We start from the raw sequence: 21,124 nt of genomic DNA on the forward strand, positions 1-21,124 counted from the left end.
AATTTTTTGGGGGCGCAGGTTCTTCTACATTTTGACTCTTCTTCCTCTGCAATTTTCTGTGCGTCCAGTTCAATAAGATCCTCGTTACTTAGCTCTTCTGCTACACTTTCAACCAACTGCTCTACTTCTTCCATATCAATTTCTAACTCCAGCTGTTTACACAACTCCACTATCTTGTTACTTATCTCAGAAATTCTTCATCTTCATTAAATCCTTTGAAACTGTTCATATATCTTTTCAGGACTTTCTTCCATATTCCATTCATGCACTGACCTGTAACCTCATCCTATGCTGCAGCTATGTTCTTTATACATTTCAAAATGTTGTAGTCATTCCAAAACTCTCTGAGCGTTTTCTCACCTTCAGTAGCAGCAACAGCCTGAGCGAAGGTCATACGTAAATAATACGCTTTAAAAGCAGCAATAGCACCTTGATCCATGGGTTGGATGATAGAGGTAGTGTTAGGTGGAATGTAGACTACTTTAACATCAGGGTGCAGGTCATCCAGGTGTGGTGGGTGTCCAGGAGCATTATCTAAAATTAGTAAAATCTTGAACGCAACCCCTTGTTGCAGACAATATTCCTTGGCTCGTGGAATGAAACAACTCAAGAACCAATCCTCAAACTGTACTAGGGTCATCCATGCTTTCTTTCTGTACACCACGAGGCAGCCCAGCCCACGCGACGCTCTCGTACGGGATCGATACGTTTCGGTCCTAGAAAATACGTACGGAGTTTGAAAATTTTTGGGTACGACCGAGGCGGTCATATGTCCGGATGGTCGTATGTCGAGTAGATCTTAAGTCGAGGACTACCTGTATACTACTACAGGATTGAGTTTTATCAGAAGTAACACTATGCACAGTGATGTCATAACCTTTCACTCGCCAAGAAACATTACAAATAGGTGTTGTAGTACTGTATACCCGTATTAGTCAGTGCATAGTTAGCATAATTATTTATGGTATTTTTCATTTGCTAGTATGTACTATACAAGTACATTAATCATTCTACTGTTATGTCAGTGTTGATATTTTCTTGTACATTGGTTATTGTATATGGATTAAAATTAGTACTGTACAGTTATAAAAGTACTGGTCTTTGATACTTAAGTAAAAGTATTGTTACATTGACAAAATGTTACACAAGTAGAAGTAAAAGTATCCAAAATTCAAGGTACTCAAGTATAAGTAAAAAAAAAAAAAGTCTCATTCATAAAGTACTCAAGTACCTAAAGTAAAAAGTAAAAAAATTTTTTTTTCTCAAATATTAGAATAAATCCACAGTTAATTATAAAAGAAATAGTTAACTAAAGATAAAATTAAAAGACACATAGCATTACACGTGTTTATTTGCAAAACTTTCTATTTAGATTAATCGGTAACTGATTCTCAAAATTATGGCTGTCCAATCAGGATCTCTTAGGCCTAATTATAAGCCCAATATGTTACAGTATGCTATTGTAATGTGCTACATTATTAGAAGGTGAATGTTGAAAGATGTATACTGTGTTAATTTTTGGAAGATGCTACGCCAAAGTGTATGTTTTGTTTACTGACCGCTAGAGGGCAGGCTACGATTAACAACAATAAACCTGGAGCCTCGTGCATCGTCTCTCCCCCAAAACCTCCACAATAAACTAGAAACGTGGAGTGAAACACGATATGACCTACCCTTCAACACTATTGCCCTGACTGTCCTACTGTCAGGGACTTCCTACCACAGGACAAGTCACTAACCACTATATATCAGCACCTACTTATTTGTATTAATGTAAATTTAATTCTTGTACGCTACCCACGCTTTGGTGGGTGCTAACTCCCATTGTCCTAAAATCATATGAATATTGTCTCTATATCACAAGTCTGACAAGTCATAGCGTGTCCTGCGAGATATGAATACCAATGTATTAGTCTTACTGCATGGTCTTGTGACTAGGCTTATCGCCCCCTCGGCTGTAATAAATAAATTAAGTAATAAGCCCAACATGACTAAACAGACGTTCACAAGCAGCAGATGCAGGGAGTGGGGTGTTAAGTTTTAGCAATGTCACATAATGTCGGGAAAGACCTCAGTAGCTCCATTCCATCCCCTGAGCATGTCAAGTAGCTATCGAGCTCCTTCAGTTAAGGAGTTTGTGGATGATTGTTGCCTCCATAGTGACCGAGTCTGACTAAAACTCACCATGAACTGTTCCTCTAATTGGGGTGTGACTGTGGTGATATCACTTTTTGATTCTAACTGATGAGGTGGCTGAATTTTTCACACCACTTAACATTTGGCGGGGGGTGGGAACTTAGTTATTTAAGCAGAATTTAAATACACTCAGTCTAACACATATGTATAGATACAGGCTTTAACATAAGAATTGAGGAAACTGCAGCGGAACTATTGACCCATACTGGGCAGTCCCATTTACACCCAACCCCTTTCGCTCGTATATCCATCCAACTTACGTTTTGAAGCTATACATCTAAGACGGAATTATGTAAAGCATTTTAGAATCACAGCCTCCTTTAAATTCATCTTAGGTACAGGGATATGCAAAGAGCAACTGACATCTAATGGTAAGACCAAGTCCCTGATGGAAAGGTGGGGGAGAAGAGAGGGGAGGGGGGGATGGTCAAGGTACTAATGGGCACAAAAAGATCAAAGGGAAAGTTTGCTGTCATAGTCACTGCTACCTGACCTAATTTGACCTCATCTCACCTCATGAGATCTCTAGGTATGTGAGTGCGTGGTGTCTCCCCACACCCACACTGTACCCTTCACGGCTTCACACACACCATGCCCTCCACTCACACAACTCTTTTTACTCTGGTTAGTAATTAATTATTTAAAAAATATAGAATTAGTTTGCATGTAACGAGTAACAAGTTTTGTTTTTTCAATGTACTGTATTAGAGTATTAGAAAACCTTACTTAAGTAAGAGTAAAAAAAAAAAAAAAAATAAAAAAAAAATAGTTTTTTAAAAAGTAAATACCCCAAAATGTTACTTGAGTATATTGTACAGTACTCAAGTAACATTTATTTAGTTATAGTACTTTATAACTCTGGGACTGTACTGTATATGAACATGTAGATACAATACTATTTTTGTGTATATGTTGCAATCTTGATAACTACATAATGGTCTGCTAATATTTTGTTCAAATTTAATTTATGTAGTTTAATGATGAGTGGATAAAGATGTAGTTTTAAAATAGGTTGTTCTCTGATGTATAGTAACAGGTCTGCCTCGGCTGACATCTTTCCTGCGGTCGCATGCTAATGTTAGCCGAAGTGGTGGAGACGAGGAGTATGATCTAGCACAGGTGTTGGCCATTAAGCGAGAAGAACGAAACAAACGTATGAAGTAAGTCTAGAGGCTGAAGATGAGTGTGAACATTAGAGTACAGTATATCCAGACTTGTGTTGTGAATTAGGGTAATGTGTCTGATTAAGGTCATGCCCCCCCCAAAAAATAGAAAATCACCTTGAGAAAAAAATGGCCATGTTAGTGTTTTTCTGTCCTGTCACTTGATTTTATTGACCTTGTGTTTATTTTATTGGTATTTTATTACTGTATTATGAACTCGTAGCTTCTTCATACAGTACTTAACATCTCTCTGTTGATTCTTGTCAGAGAAAATGGAATAACGTGGCCTCGCATCAAGGACCAAGTGGAGCACCTGGGTAAACATAATAATGTTAATCTGGAATGTTACCTCAGGGAAGTGTGGGAAGTGGCTCGACAGGTGAGACTCATCACTACACAAGCATATTACTTTTTCAATTTGTATTACATTTTCGATCTGTTTCATTATTTTCCTTTTTGATGATTTATAAAAGCTGCTTGTACCATATCCTTTACTTCATGTGCAGTATTGTGTGGGCCAGTTTTGCATTAGAATAACAAGTTGCCGACAATAGGTCGCTCCGGAGCTTGATACCCGGGATGAAGCAGCCACACTGCTCTTCACCCTATCTCACGACCGCAGTGTCCTCACTGTCAAGCAGAGGCTGAAGCTACGGCAAATGTTGGGCGATGTCAAACCTCTTCTGCTGGAGAGGGCTCACAAGGTCGGTGCAGGAGGTGACTCTTTTTAAGTACTGTATTTGGAATGAGTTTTTTTATATAGTTGTCTGTTTAGTTTTTTTTTTCTCAATCCATTTATCCATTCATCAACCAGACCCTGCTGTCAGGATGTGTGTCTGAGGTTTATCACCAGACAACTGACTGTGTCACCCTCTGCTTCAAAACCCTCCCTCTTTTTTTTTTATTAAGAAGAGAATTAAATGCTACAGAACTTTGGAATTATATTAGAGTAATAGGATGCCTTACGTTAGTTTATATGTTGCTAGAAATTGAAACACCTGAAACGTTTCACAGGTTTCACAATACACTGTACCCTCGCTAATTTGGATTGTTATAATTCGGATTTCGGCTTAATTCGTATGTTTTTTTCAAAAATGAATTAAACATTTTTAATTCGGAATGAATCCGAAACAACCAAGAGGTTCCAAAAAGTTGGGCAGCGACGGGCTTGAAATTTCAGTTTCGTCAATTTAACTGCTCTAGTGGCTCCCTAAGCAGGCTTGGGTCAGGTGTCATCCTACTTGGATGATCGTGTTTTCTGTGCGGTGTCTGCCATCTGGCTGGAACGATTATTATAGGAATATATTATGAAGTAGATTAAGATAAATGAATATTAAGAATAAAATTAGAATTATATAACTTTTCAAAACTACGTTTGGGTGCATAACCAGGAAGAGGAGGTGTGGGTGGTGGACGAGAAGGGAGGGAGTGTTGGTTAGACAGAGCAGCGAGAGGATAACTCGCCTCCCGCACTCATCAGCCCGCGATTCCTTTATAACAAAAGAATGCAAATTCACCATAATTCCCATATTCTTTAGGTCCAGTTGGTGCCGGTTTAATAAAATATAAAAACAAATTATTAATTTTTCCCCAAAAATAACACTCAATCCCAGATGAGTTATTGTGCCGTAGTATATTCCCAGTCTCTTCTTTACACTGGTAACAGATAATCATTCCTGCTCTCCCTAACATTGTTGCCAGCATTCACCATCTCTCAAGCACTGTTGTCACTGCTCAAGAGGGTTGGTGCTGACCACAGAGTCTGTCTTGAGCATTTAATAAATAATTTTGTACCATATTTATCAAAACCTAATAAACATTATTGTAGTGTATAATACATCTCCATATGCCTTGCTTTATTCACTGATTAGTTGTCCAAGTGCAAAAGTAGCCAAATTGAGCCATATATATCAATTAATTTTAAAATAGAAAGTATAAATTAAAACGTTAAAAGACAATGGTTTAGTAGTTCTGTTAATGTGTGTAGTGCCTCGTCACCTCACCTCACCACTCATCTCGTCTCCTTACCCCTCACCCTGTCACCTCACCTCTCGCCTCGCAGTGTTACATTTATTTATTATTATTATTTACTTTATTATTGTTGTATTGTATGTAGATTATTTAATGTGGCAGGCAAGGCAAGGTGCAAAAACTGAAAAACAAACAAACAAATAAGTGAACAGAAATTTGGAAATTGTCAAATAATGTCAAAATATTCTGAACTCGGTGAATTTGGATTTTTCGGTATTTTGAATGAACCAGAGCCCTTTTTTGGTCGAATTAATGAGAGTACAGTGTACAAGATATGAAAAACCTTTGTACAGTAGAAGTCCAAAAATCCGGACAGCTTGGGGATTGGGTCGGTCCGGATTTTTGGATTTTCCGGATTCTCAGGCAGTACTTTTAAATTCAAATTTAAGGAGGAATAAAGAAGAGATGAATAGGTACATTTTGATAGTTTATTATTAGCAAATATAGCATGCTTCATTTATCAAAACGAGCAGTTTTAAAGAAAAAGCTGTGAATTCTAGAATTTTATTCTTTGCCTTTTTTATATCATAAATTGTAGACTTTCTAATGTCATATGTTTCCATTAGAAAAGTATTACTCACACCACGTTCTAGTTTCTTAATTATTTCAAGTTTGTCACTCAATTTCAACGTGTTCTTCTTTCTCTTCACACAATGAAGTTTATCTACTTTAGGAGCCATTTTTATGGGTTTGTACAGTACAATGTAAATGGAAAGAGTAGGATTGAAAATTACATATGTTGTCACAGTTTGATTACTCATTTTAAAGTGGCGACCGCGTGGTCGCTTGTTGTTGCTGTGCAGCTGTGGCGCTCATGCATGCGCACATACACACAAAAGCCAGCTAAAAAAAAAAAAGTCCGGATTCTCGCGTGGTCCGGATTTCTGGCAACCGGATTTTTGGACTTTTACTGTATTTGAATATATAGTTTACATGTTACCGGTAAAGTGTGAAAATCGGGCATTGTGTGAAATGCCTAGGCAATATATACAATGCTGGGTTTGTATTAGGCAAAGTCTGAAATTTTTTTTTTAATCTGATATTTCATACAGTAAACACTTGATAGCTCAGCACATATGGGGCTCTGGTCTTGCTGAGTTATCCCAAATTATGACTTATTGAGGCACTTTCCCCCTCCTACAAAAATACAACAATAAAAGATTATCGACCCATACTTGTAATTACTAAATGTAAAAAAGTAACAATAACAGCACTGCAAATGAAGAATGAAGCATGTATGGTAGGTGACACAGATGCATGGTAGGTGGCAGAGGTATGGTAGGTGACAGAGATATGGTAGGTGACACAGATGCATGGTAGGTGACACAGAGGTATGGTTGGTGACACAGAGGTATGGTAGGTGACACATGCATGGTAGGTGACACAGAGGTATGGTTGGTGACACAGAGGTATGGCAGGTGACACAGATGCATGGTAGGTGACACAGAGGTATGGTAGGTGACACAGATGCATGGTAGGTGACACAGAGGTATGGTAGGTGACAGAGATATGGTAGGTGACACAGGTAGGTGACAGGTATGGTAGGTGACACAGGTAGCACAGAGCATGGTAGGTGACACAGAGATAGGTGGTGACACAGAGGTATGGTAGGTGACACAGAGGTAGGTGATATGGTGACACAGATGCATGGTAGGTGACACACAGAGGTATGGTGGGTGACACAGGTATGGTAGGTGACACAGATGCATGGTAGGTGACACAGAGGTATGGTAGGTGACACAGAGGGTATAGTGGTAGATGCATGGTGACACAGAGGTATGGTAGGTGACACATGACACAGAGGTATGGTAGGTGACACAGAGGCATGGTAGGTGACACAGATGCTGGTAGGTGACACAGAGGTATGGCAGGTGACACAGATGCATGGTAGGTGACACAGATGCATGGCTGGTGACACAGAGGTACAGAGGTGACACAGATGCATGGTAGGTGACACAGAGGTATGGTAGGCAGGGGACACAGACACAGAAGATACAGAGGTGGGTGACACAGATGCATGGTAGGGGTGACAGGCTGGTAGTGGTATGGTGATGGACAGAGGTGTGGCAGGTGACACAGAGGTATAGGTGACACAGATGCATGGTAGGTGACAGAGGCATGGTAGGTGACACAGAGGTATGGTAGGTGACACAGATGCATGGTAGGTGACACAGAGGCATGGTAGGTGACACAGAGGCATGGTAGGTGACACAGAGGCATGGTTGGTGACACAGAGGTATGGTAGGTGACACAGATGCATGGTAGGTGACACAGAGGTATGGTAGGTGACACAGATGCATGGTTGGTGACACAGAGGTATGGTAGGTGACACAGATGCATGGTAGGTGACACGGGTATGGGAGGTGACACATGTTAATACGCATTGTTTATTGGAAAAATAAACAATGTGTGAAATGACACATTGTTTCATGTAACCTAACCTTAGGTCTTGTTTCACACATTGCATAAAATAAACCCAGCAATGAGAATAAACATGTACTGTATAAACAGGTCTCATTTCACACATTGTCTAAAACAAACCTGGTATTGCATAGAATGCCTAGGCATTTCATACAATGCTTGGATTTCACACTTTACCAGTAACATATACAATATTCAATTGTATTATAATTTATATTTACTTGTTTAAACAGTTATCTACAATTCATTTTTCATCTTTTCAGGCAGTTCGTAATATTGCTGACTTAGTGAGTGAGGAGGACCTAGTGGAACTGATGAACAACCTTCATATACCTGAGAACACATCAACCATGTTTGGGGCAAATATTAAGGTAGGAGGGTAGGGCAAGTGTTTTATACTACTTAAATCTACAAAAAGAAAACTACTTTTTTGTGGGAATAATCAAAATGTATAAAATATTAGGATGAATTGTCTCAGCAGTCATGAACAATAGAGAAAGTAAAGGCTAGAGGTAAAGGGGAAGGAACATAGAAGGAAAGAAAAAAAGGTAGCGAGGGATGCAATAAATGATAATTAAGTGTAACGACTGGAGTTTTAGGTCTTGAAGTGAACCACCTACAAGTTGTCTGTACTGTACTGTACTGTGAGTGTGACCAAGAAACAGTGGTCTGGCAGCCAACCTTTCCCATCTGTACCTTCATGTTATATGTTTTTTAATGATGTATTAACTCTTTGCTGTGAAAGATTGGCCCCCTGGCCCAGACACCAGAACTTCTGCCAATGGATAAGCTGCTGGACCTGACCAAAGTGAAGGTGGTCTCTCAGGCAACTCTCAACTATGATGACTATAAACCTGAGCCAGTGGAAGTGCAAGTCAAGAAAAAGGTTTCTAATTTTATGGTTTTATTTTTGGTCTGTTAACATTACTACAGTACACTCCTTTGTGTGTGATGGTACAAACGTTATTTACTTTATGAGAAAGTAAACTAAGTCTGTGTCATTAGCTCTTCATTAGTGGGTGACCCTTAGGTATATGTGGTGTTGAAGTAAAACAAGATTAATTTACTTAAACAGTTGTTTCATTACTATTTAATTATTTACTGATTATATTTGTTAGGTTCGTCTCTTTCTCTCACAACAGTTTTATCAACTTTGAAGGTTTCACTATGCTCTATGTATTTATTTACCAAGCAAGTTCTCATTTTGTCAGTCAACTTATGTCGAGACAATTTTGTAGCTCCGGTGTGTCAGGTAGTGGAAGGCAGCACCCATCTGCTTCATAGTCTTCACTATTACTATTTTCTCAATGGTTTCAGGCATCCAAAGAGATTTATGATAAGTCATGGATTGAGATGGAGATGCTGAAATATTATACAGACATAAGCATAGTGGCAGAACTGAGCAAAGGCACCCTCACTCTCCTGGTCAGCAGTAAGGGTGATGATGAACTGCAGAATGACGTAAGACATGCCACATCCTTACAGTAGTTACTTCTTTATTCCTCCCAAATAAAATTGAAAAACAAATGAGAATTTTTTTTAATATCTTGTTTATCGTGTTTTTATACTTTTTGCGTTAATTTGTATAATTTAGGTTACAGTTAATGCACACCTTCTTGTATAGTACTTTACATCAATTACTATGAACCATACAGTACTGTACAGTAAACCCTCTCATTAACAGACATTTCATTACTGAATATTCTCTATAACAGAATTCTCCCAATATCGGACAGGGCTTGCAAGAATTAGTCCAATAATGGGAGGGTTTACTGTACACCCCCACCCCCCCAGCCTGATGTATTTTCAAATGAACACAATTACACGTGCGTGCACAGCAGTATTGGTTTGGTTGGTACAGGTTGACAATCCCTTATCCGAAATCCTTGGGACCAGATGCATTTCGGTTTTTTGGAATTTTTCGGATTTCAGAATGGTTAGGTTTTTTTTTTTACAGGGATCAGCCCATCCGGGCACAGGCCACTGACCCACATTGGGGCCTGGGAGCTAAAATATAATAATAATAATTATAATAATAATAATAATAATAATAATAATAATAATAATAATTCCTAGGTCTAGGTCATGTTTCTCACTTTTGATCTTTTTTTCATTCTTGCATTTCTTTATTATTATTTCATTATTACAGTATTATTGTTATTATTATTATTATTATTATTATTGTTATCATTCTTATTTTAATTTGTGTATTTTTTATTAAAAATTTTATTTACAATGAATAATTATTATTATTACTGTATTATCATTATTATTATTACCTGTATTATTATAATTATTATTAATATTACATTTTCGCCACCCAGGCCCCGATGTGGGTCAGTGACCTGTGCCCTGGTGGGGGAAAAAAAAAATTGCTCCACAAATTGTTTTTTTTCGGTATTGGGAATTTCGGATAAAGGGTTGTCAACCTGTATTTCTGGTTGTTAGTTTTGTTCTTTTTTCTTGCATCTGAAAATCATTTTATTACAGTAAAGCCTCAAATAATGATGGTAATGTGTCCTCCAATATTGCAGTGCAAAGTGAATCATCATATCGCAAATCATTAATTACCATTAAAATAAAGCAATAATAATGAGATGCGTTCCATAGTGTGACCTTTTCATATCTTTTGTCTGGCTTTTTACCCTCTTTTTCCCCCAAAACAGTAGAATTAATGAAAATTGCAAACTATATTTTTTAAATAATGTTTCTGAATGCACCTTATACAATATAAATGAATAATGATATGATCACACAAGAGGAGATGGGACGCCATTGTTTTCGTTTGTGTTTACATCCGTAGTCTGGGACGATAGTTCTACACGAGAAAGTGAAGAAAATAAGACCCTGGTTGTAGCTGGAGTAAAGTTAATGTAAAAAAAAAAAATGAATATATATGTTTTAAGTAATGTTATTTAATGTTAATAAATGGAACAATAGAAGCAGCTAACCACTAATGGTAAAGAAAAAAAAGGTGAGATGGATTGGGAACGCCAAAAAATACAGTCGACCCTGGTTAATTTGGATCCCTTTAATCTGGATTTCGGATAAATTGGACCCCAATTTTTTTGGCAAAAAATTGGGGGCCGACCTCTAAACGGGTAATAGTTTCATTAGGTTGAAAAATAATTACCAGTAACTACCAGTAAACAATGGAAACGATGCCCCACCAGCTGTGAGTGTCGGTACAGTTGCCAGGGCAGATCTCTTGCGTCATCATAGCACGCCCAAAGTAGCCAAATGCATGGTATGGTAGCACAGTACGATGTAAAACATAAAGTATTCATTTTTAAAATTTATTTATAGATACATAAATTTTTTTTCATTACATTTGAAACAATCTTTGTTAATTAAATTTGAAACAAAAGAAAACTACGATACCGTATTTCTAAATACCGGTATTTTCATTAAAATATTACATCACAAGTACTGTATATTTTACCTTAACTGTGACTGAATGAATATATTCCCAGTAATAAATATGGAAATGTAATATTTTTGCTGAAATGATGTACGTATTACAGTGGAAAGTGGGATCAAATCATGACGAAAACAATGACTTTCGCTTTCTTTCATTGTTCAAAAGATTTTACCGTAATCGCTTTTTGAATGGTTTTCAGTTAAAAAACTGTTGTATTACAATAATATTCTATCCTAATTCACTTGAATAAATACTACGATACCATATTTATGAATATTTTCATTAAAATCCATCAAAATCATTTTCCTAGTCATCAGCACCAAACAGCTCCTCCCAGTCCTCTCCTTGAACAGCATCGTCATATGGATCAACACCATCATCAGCCATAGGATCAATATATTCATCCTCAATCACGCTCTCATTAGCCTCATAATCCCACAAGTCGTCTTCTGTTCCATCAAGAGCATTCGAAATCCCACATTTCTTAAAAGATTTCACCACAATTTCTGGTCTGATTGCGACCAGGGCTCTGCCGTATCAGCTAGACGGTACACGTGTTTTTCAAATCGTTTTCAGTTAAACTGTTGCATCACAAATGAATTAGGATAGAATATTATTGTAATACAAAAGTTTTTTAAATGAAAACCATTCGAAAAGCGATTACCGTAACCTCTTTTGAACAACGAAAGAAAGCGAAAGTCATTGCTTTCGTCACGATTTTATCCCACTTTCCACTGTAATACGTACGTCATTTCAGCAAAAATATTACATTTCCATATTCTCAGAAATAAATAGTAGTTTTACTGAAACGTAATGTATTTCAATGTAAATTAGGATAAACTACATGACGAAAACCAAAGACTTTACCTAACCTTCCGATATTCAAGATATGTTACTCGTTTTTTTAATAGTTTTTGGTTAAAATACTGTTATATTAGTGGTATTCTATTCATACTGTGCTTGATATAATACATTCACGGAAATGTAATATTATTGCTGAAATGACGTACATATTACAGTGGAAAGTGGGATAAAATCGTGACGAAAGCAATGACTTCAGCTTTCTTTCGTTCAAAAGATGTTACGTACGTTTTACTAAAAATAACATCTTTACTTTATGATGGTATTCACCCACACATAATATAGAAAGGAACAGTCAATAAACTGAAGGTTAGGTTAGAAAAAAACAAGGTTGGGGTTAACACTTACGTTAGTAGAAGAGATGGGTTGGCGTACGGGAATGGAGGCTGGTTCTGAGGCAGAGGGCAGGCTACTGGCCCTCAGGTGAGTCACCATCACTGTCATCCACACTTGTCAGGGCCTCCCTGACAAATCCCTCAAAGTCATCACTGTCTCTACCTCTGTCACTATCACTGGCTTGGGCTGGCTGTGGTGGGTTGCGGGCGAAGAACTCTGTTATGCTTTGCTGACGGCTGGTGTTTATGTTGTCGTGATAAACCTTGATGTAGGGCTCCATAGTCTGCAACAGCTGGGTAGTGAAGATTTCATACCTGTTTGCGTCAGGGTCGTCGGAAAGGAGGAGCTTGACTTTCTCGATACACTCGATGGCACCCCTAACATTACTATGGGATAAGCGGCGTTCTTCTTGGGATGACGCACCACCTGCCTCTTCACTGACGTCATCATCATCATCTACCATCTCGTCGGTAGTCACATCAGGATCCCTTATCACCTCCAGGATGTCGTCGTTGGTGGTCTCGGAGAAGCCTGCAGTTGTAACACTCTGCGCAGCTTCTCTGGCAAGGTCCACTGCTACTGCAACAGTGAGCCTCACCAGTCACAGATTGACTCTGCCTAACTGCCGGAATGCCTTGCAACACATGTCTCCATGCGTGACGAACAGTTGCTACAGACAGCTGATCCCATGCCCCCACCAAGAAGTCCACAGCTTTCTTGATGTTGAATATTCTCCAGAATTGTTTTAAAAGTACTTGTTGCTCTGCCAACTGTTGATCCTTGTCGTCTTCGCTCTTGCTATCGGTGGTGGTGTCACTCAGGTTACGCAACTCTTCCCTGGTGTTGGTGTAGTCGTTCAGGAGCTTGAATTTTAGTAGAGAATGCAGCTTTTACATTACAGATTAACTCTTGGTCCATGGGCTGTAATATAGACGTAGTGTTGGGAGGAAGGAAGACCACTTTTACGTTGGGGTGACGATCTAACAGTAGGGGCGAGTGTCCTGGTGCGTTGTCCAGCAGCAACAAAATCTTGAATGGCACATTCTGTTGCTCACAGAATTTCTTCACATTGGGAACGAAACAGTCATCAAACCAGGAGAGGGACAGTGTAGAGAACATCCACGCCTTATGTGCAGTCAGCCAGTGGACATTTAGCTTGGTAATGTCCATGCTCTTGTAGGCGTGCGGCTTGCGTGCTGTGTGGATCACCGATAACTTGAGCTTACAGGTACTGGAGGCATTGGTGGTAAACAGGACGGTGATGCGCTCCTTCTGCAACTTCCGGCCCCGAATCTTGCTGGCATTCTTCACAACGAAGGTTTTGTAAGGTAGCTTTTTCCAAAAAAGACCAGATTCATCCATGTTAAACACCTGGTTGTCGGTATACTGTCCTTCCTCCATAATCTCACGTAAAAACGGGGGAAATTCCCTAGCTGCAACACGGTCAGCACTAGCTTCTTCACCACCAATGTTGATATTGGTGATCTTGTTCCTCTTCTTAAACCTCTGTAACCACCCAGAGGAAGCGTTAAAGGGTTTGGGCTCTGTAATTCCCATCTTTCGTGACACTGCAGCATACAGTTCACGTGCGTACTCCTTAACTGAGCGCGTGTCCACTGCCATGTTCCGTCGCGCCTGTCGCACCAAGTAGCTCACAAGTAATTTTTCCGTCTTGAGAAGCACCTGGTTGTGGAAATACTTGATCATGGAAGCACCTGTAGACTTTGTGATGTTCATGTGCTCCTTTATCTTGGCTGCATCCTTCTTAATTGTCCTGATCGTAGACTCGTTAACACCATGCTGGCGCGCGAGATCAACCTGTCTTGTTCCTTTCTCCAACTCTTGTATGATCTTATACTTAATTTCGTAGCTTAAGGAACGTCGTGTCTTCTTTGGCTTAGGGCGGCTGGGTCCAGGTAAGGAAAGGTTTCTCTCTGGGGGCGGTGGTCCGGCGGAAGCCATTTTACAGAACAATGGATGCACGATTACACGGTGTGGCCTGGAGGGATGAAACTGCCGCGGCTAGGTCAAGCGTCGTCTTTCCCTCCCTCCCTCCCCCGGGTGGACACGTCATATTACTTTAAACCAATTACAGCTAGCAGCGGAGGGAGGTAGGGATGCATGGCCAATCACAGTCCGATACGTCATATGACGTCACTGATAACGCAACAGAGACATGCACTGCGCAACCTTACCGCACGGCTTGCCCAGGCGAAGGCGGGAGGGGCGAATCTAAAAATAGCGTCGAGCCAGACACTCTCCGCGTAAAGGGGTACACGCACCGCAGAATGTGAGCATTCCGGTTTTGGCAGGGTACCGCGTAAACGTGGAACGCGGGACCACGTAAAGCTAGGGTTGACTGTGTATATATATATATATATATATATATATATATATATATATATATATATATATATATATATATATATATATATATATATATATATATATATATATATATATATATATATTTCATGATAAATGAAAATGGAAACAACGGAGTACCTTAGCTTTCGTCTTTATTCAAGACATCTTCAGAGGCAACTGGATTACATGGACAGAGAGAGGCTTAAATATACAGGGTGACCTAAAAACATGAGGTCAGGTCATAATGATGACATCCACTAATCCCCACACCAACACACACGTAGAGGAGCTTAAGAGAAGGGTGGTGACGTGACTAGCCAGGTCAGGTCAGAAAAAAGGGACCCACAAAATAACTATCATACATCTAGATCAAAGGTTTTCAAAGCATTTTTAACCTTGGGCCACTGACAAATAAATTTATGTAACATATCAGTTTTGAACTGACCATCACTAAGGTTTATTGATTTTAATTCCTTAATCAAACTAGCTTCAACCAGAAGTCTTTCTGTGACACAAGATGATTTGAATACTTCTAAGCTTTTTTCCCAAGCAATGGGGTGATTATTATTCCTAACATGAACGAACAAGGCACTGCTTTCAGATGCAGTTCTGATATTATACTTATGTTGTTTGATTCTGAGCTGCAGTGTTTTTCCTGTCTGACCTACATAATTACAATTACATTTGCTACATGGAATACAATAAACACTTCCATTTACATTCAAACTTGGGCTATTCCTTATTAAGGAATAGCCCAAGTTTGAATGATCGTTATAGTGATTGAGGGGAATTTTAGGAGTGTTTTTGACTTTATGCATTTTTTGGCTTTACTTTGTACTGTATCTACTTTTCTGTGAGCTGGAACCAATTACCCAATATCCCATTGAAATAATGGATTCAGTTAAGGAACGACTCTGTGGAATGAATTGTGTTCGTTAACCGAGGGACCACTGTATTTTTTAATTTTGTCATGAATACAAAGAAAATAATGGCATCAATTTAATTGGGTCCTAAATTAACCAGGGTCTTAGATATTAATCTTCGTTAGCTGAACCGTCGTTATTGGAGGCTTTACTGTATCTGCCCCCCCCCCCCCTTTTTTTTTCAGGGAACAGCTCACCTGGGCATAGGTCATCCACCCACAATGGGGCCTAGGAGACGAAAAAATGAGATTAAAAAGAAATGAAAAATAGGAAAGAAAAAGGTTATATTAATCTATGCCACAAAGATGCCGGAAAACCAGCTTTTTGAAGAGACAGATTGTATGAGTATGGAAACACAGAAGAAGGCAGAACATTCCACAGTTTGGCTGTGTGAGGAAAGAAGGAGGTACTATAACGGGTTATTCTAGTGTGACCGACATTCACAAAGAAATTGTTGGCACCGTGGGCAAGTCGGGTGTTACGAGCCCACAGCCTTGCCGGCGGTAAACAGGATGCCAAATCCATCGAACATTACCTGTTAAAGTACCTGTAAAAGAGAGAGAGTGAAGCAACATTGCAGCCAAGAGAAAGGGAAGAAAGATTATCAACACAAGGCAGTATCATCGCCCTTTGCGACATAGGCCTAAGCAATGAGGAGATAGCTAACAAAGGTTGATTTATAGCTACACTATTATTCGGAAAGTGACATTTCTCCGTGTCTGTCAGTGCAAGCTGTGTTTTCCAATGATTCTCAGGTACTATTGTTGATCATGGATTTTCAACAGAAAACACGCACTATTTGTTTGCTGTTGATATATTTTCGCTACATTAATATCATTACATTATTTTACTAATGATGGAGCACAGTGATTCACCATAATTACAAATGCCAGAAATAAGAACTGTCACCCTCACAGATACTAGGAAGGCAGGTTTATCAACATAATGCAGGAAACAATTAGTGATCAGAAATATTCGTCCTTTGTGACACATCGTATCGATAAGAAAGGGGGCTGATACTTTTTTTGGAGAGTGTACATACCATAGTTCTCACTAGGATATTGATATCCAGTATAATCTTCAAGGTCACGATAATATTCATAGTCTTGTGTACTACTACTTTCAAGTTTATATTCATGATTTTCCTTTTGCCTTTGTTGAAGATATTTGTAAGACTTTCAGGGCAATTATATGATAAAAAAAAACTGCTGTATAGTACTGTACTTGTGATGCTTGGATACAAGTGTGGAAAGTGGACATAAAATATTGATCATGAAATGTCGATGATAAATACTTAATTTATTTATTTATTTTTGTTTCATTAGATGTATACGGTATTTTTATTTGCAGTATTTTAGTTCTATACAGAGTGCCATGTGTGTATGTTGCAATTACCAAGAATTAGGATCCCCTATCTTATAGTTGTCTTTCCTAGCTTTTTTTTTTTTTCCACTGGTCCTATACTGTCAATATCCTCTTATATTTTATGATAATTTCTATTTAGTGAGCAGAAATAAGATAAGACAAATGTGTTCTCCACAGACAACTCTGATCCTCTTACAGATGTTTGACCTTCTTGGGTTTGAGAGGTTTGAACTTATCCAGACATTACTTAAGCACAGACAAGAGATCAAGAATCCTCCGCCTCATAAAGACTTGAAGATTGCAGAGTTGTTGAGTAAGTATAATATTTTTATGATAATAATCTTTATTAAACTGTTATGATATTAAACTGTTATGAGGGAGAAATGACAGTGGATGAAAAATGTTCTCTGACAGACATCCTAATATATCATTTTCAATTTTAAGATATAATTCACCCCACATATTTGTAGTACAGTACAAGTGTGATGTAGTAAATTTCATTTGTCCTCTGGTAAATGAAACTTTATCATGACTATTTTCAGAAGATGTGGCTTTGCCATGTGAACCTTTTAGATGTTTTGTACAGCAGTTGTCATGGCCTGTTCACTGTAGTTCAGAAAATAGAATACCAGTTGATAATTTGTTTGTCAAAGCAAAAATCAGTACAGTACACACAACTACAGTAAGTCCTTGCCTATCATCGGGGTTACATTCCTAAAAATGCGACGTTAAATGAAACAACGTTAAGCGAATCAATTTTCCCCATAAGAAATATATAAAATACGGGAGTTACGTTCCTGAGCCTCCCTTTGCCCCATGAAAAACATTACATATACAGAAAATTATTGCCATTTATATAGAAAATAATGCATACATATACAACTACTAAGTTTGTATTGGAACTCACCGATGGGCGGAGGTGGTAGAGTGAGTGTGTGGTGGGTAGCGAAACGGAGGAGGAGGATGGCGGGAGCGGAGGAGGGGGGGCGGGAGAGGAAGAGTGTGATGAGTCACTGAGACTCTGCGGCTGCCTCCTTCTCCTGCTCTGACTGGGGTTCCTCCACCGCTGTTTGCTCCTCCTCGCTTGCAGACTGTTTTGAAAATGCTGCTTCTGCTGTCCTATGACGAAAAAATTAATTCAGCATTGACTGCTTGCTACTCTTCTTTTCATCCTTGTAGATCTCAATGTAACAGCCTAGACTGTCATCAATGCTGTGTTGAATCTTTGAGCTATGTTCTTTGTTTGGGTTGTCATCAATAAGGATTTGCATACCTTGCTGGATCATGTTGATCGTGTCTGCCATCCTCTTGGCAGTTGGCGTTCGTTGTGCAATTTCTTTGTCGTCATCTTCAACGGGACTGTGTTCTGTTAGCAGTTGCAGATCTTCATTAGTTAGTTACTTCTGTGTGGATCCCAGGACTTCCTCATTATCCTCTGATTCCAGCTCAACAAAACCTGCCTCTCTAGCCAAGCTGGGGGTATCCCTATTCACTGCTGGGACTAAATCCGTGAATCCTGTAAAACTGTTCACGCTCTCGGGCCACAATTTACGCAACACACCATTTAGGCAACTTTTTGAAACCTCTTGCCATGCCTTGCCAATGTTGTCAATTGCATGAAGAATGTTGAAGCCCTGCCAATATTCTCTGATTGTAGGTTTATTTTCTCCGTCTGTAGCCTTGAGCGGCTGGTCCATGGTACGACGTAAATAATACACCTTGAATGCTGCAATGACGCCTTGGTCCATAGGCTGCATCAGTGCTGTCATGTTGGGAGGCAGGAATACAACTTATACACTGTCATGCAAGTCGTTGAGATTGGGAGGATGAGCTGGAGCATTGTCAACGATCGGAAGAATTTTGAAGTCAAGGTTCTCCTTGGCACAGCATTCCTTCATTGCAGGGACGGCGTACATGTTTAACCACTGGCTAAATATGGTGCCGGTTATCCATGCCTTCTTGTTTGCATTGTAAATGACAGGAAGGTGATCCTTAGAGTAACCTTTCAAGGCAGCTTGAGAAATCAACATTCGCTTCAGCTTGAAGTCGCCGGCAGCGTTTGCGCCAAGCAGCAGTGTCAAGCGGTCTTTTGCCTCTTTAAAATCTGGCACTCTTTTCTCCTCCTTCGAGATATAGGTCCTCTCAGGCATCCTATTCCAAAAGAGACCAGTCTCATCCATATTGAAGACTTGCTTCGATGAGTAGCCTCCTTCCTGGATAATCCGTTTTAATTTTGGTGGGAATGTCTCGGCAGCAACCGTATCTGAACTGGCAACTTCACCAGTCATCTTAATATCGTGGAAGTTATACCTGCGCTTAAGCACACACGAATGATGTGAAGTCGTAACAGAGACTGGCTTGGCGTCGCTTGGGGACCATGTGACGTTCCGCGAGTGAGGGTAGCTAGCTCACCGAGCCGAGAGAGGGTGATGCACCGTAAAAAATAGTCTGTGATGATGCAAAGCGACGTTGTACCAAGTCATCGGGACGTTAAATGAATTTTTGGTATCTAAAGACTAGCGACTTAGTACCGAAACAATGTTAAGTGGGCCGACGTTATACGAGGACTTACTGTATTGTTGATTTAAAATGCTAATATGGGTTGTTATAATGCACCTCATATATGCTGTTAATGTTACCAGTAGAACATAAGGAAAATAATGTTCCTTCTTTATCTATCAGACGACCTTGAGAACCGAGGGATGCCCGAGCGTCCAGTGTTTGGTCAGCAAGTGACTGTTATGAATGAAACAGAGAAGCAGTTCCTCAAACAAGCTCGTAAAGAAGAGAAGAAGTTACTGAGGACGGCAAAACAGTTGGCGGTAGATGATAATGTGGAAGACTTCAGCCCTGAGACTCTGAAAGCTAAAAGGTGAAAATTATCTACACCGATCAATATTTTTCATTAACATTTAACTCCCATATATTATCTCTCCATATACAGTAGTTTTAGTTACTCTTCCTACTTTCTGTGAGAGCCATTAGTGGGACTCTGTGGCTTTTATTAACATGCTACTTATCATCTATAAAACATCCGTCCTTCCTCCACCTGGACCATCTCCCAGATACACTTGTGGTTACAGTATGAAACTTGTCTATCATCTGGTTTTGCTATTTGACAACCATTTTAAGCAGAGTACCAATAATCTTTCTCTCTTCTACACCTTACATCTAGATTCTCAGTTTAACTTTAGTGAGATAAGACTTAGGTTATTATATGGTTAACTTCATATAGTATAGTACTGATGTAGAACTTGCTCATAAACTACAAATTATTATACAGTATGTCTTGTGCCTTGTGTACTAAATAACATAATTGATGAATATAATTGTATATAATGTCCCATTCAGCGAAATTTCTCTTTAACGATGGTCATGAATTAAGACCATCTCGCTATATACAATAAAAAAATCACTGTAACAATATCCGTTGGTTGTAGTTTTTTTATCTCTAGTGAAAACTATGGGTTGTATATACCTGTACTCAAATTAATCACTGTCAGACAAGGATTCCGGCAATGCAAATTATATTTTTCTCTGTCAAGTCACTGATATTTTACAAGGAACAATATTTAATCCTATGCACCACCAAAGGGAACGCATCTCTCGCTGCACTTGTCAGCCATGGCAATATCTACCCGCATACCATCACACAGCCAACCCGCGCACTACAGTCCTGCTCTTGGTTCTTTGTTGATCGCGTCTGTTCGTGATTGCGTAGCTCCATGATTATCATTCAGTATCGTTGACTATATGTACAATGTACTTGTCAATGTTGTTTGTTTTTTCTTATAGTGAGAGGACAGCACTAACATTAGATTGAACTGTGTTACGACAACTATGAAGTGATATTTTCTGTTTTTTGTCACTAAAGTGTTTTGCCTCTCTTTTCGTGAACATGTGATCTGTGTTGGCTGCTATCATTGTGCATACTTTGTCATCGCTGTTTTTTTTTTCTTAGTTAAGTGCTTTCACTCTGTTTTAGTGACTGAAGTGAGAAGTACAGGTTAATAATACCTGTACAGTAAAGCCTCAAATAA

The 21,124-nt window shown here is 39.1% G+C and overlaps 1 protein-coding gene across 2 annotated transcripts in view; it reads left to right on the forward strand.

Annotated features, from left to right (window-relative positions):
* Window positions 1–21,124, forward strand: part of LOC121864950 (activating signal cointegrator 1 complex subunit 3-like) — an 88,001-nt gene that overhangs the window by 1,914 nt on the left and 64,963 nt on the right. For both annotated transcript variants that reach the window (XM_042364168.1, XM_042364169.1), the window contains exons 3-10: window positions 3,227–3,356; window positions 3,627–3,738; window positions 3,914–4,063; window positions 8,075–8,182; window positions 8,557–8,697; window positions 9,129–9,272; window positions 17,283–17,397; window positions 19,767–19,956. In XM_042364168.1, coding sequence (XP_042220102.1) covers window positions 3,227–3,356; window positions 3,627–3,738; window positions 3,914–4,063; window positions 8,075–8,182; window positions 8,557–8,697; window positions 9,129–9,272; window positions 17,283–17,397; window positions 19,767–19,956 — 1,090 coding nt within the window. The remainder of the gene's footprint in view (window positions 1–3,226; window positions 3,357–3,626; window positions 3,739–3,913; window positions 4,064–8,074; window positions 8,183–8,556; window positions 8,698–9,128; window positions 9,273–17,282; window positions 17,398–19,766; window positions 19,957–21,124) is intronic.

Source organism: Homarus americanus, unplaced genomic scaffold, assembly GCF_018991925.1.
Source record: "Homarus americanus isolate GMGI-L3 unplaced genomic scaffold, GMGI_Hamer_2.0 scaffold2539, whole genome shotgun sequence".
NCBI classification, from domain to species: Eukaryota; Metazoa; Arthropoda; class Malacostraca; order Decapoda; family Nephropidae; genus Homarus; species Homarus americanus.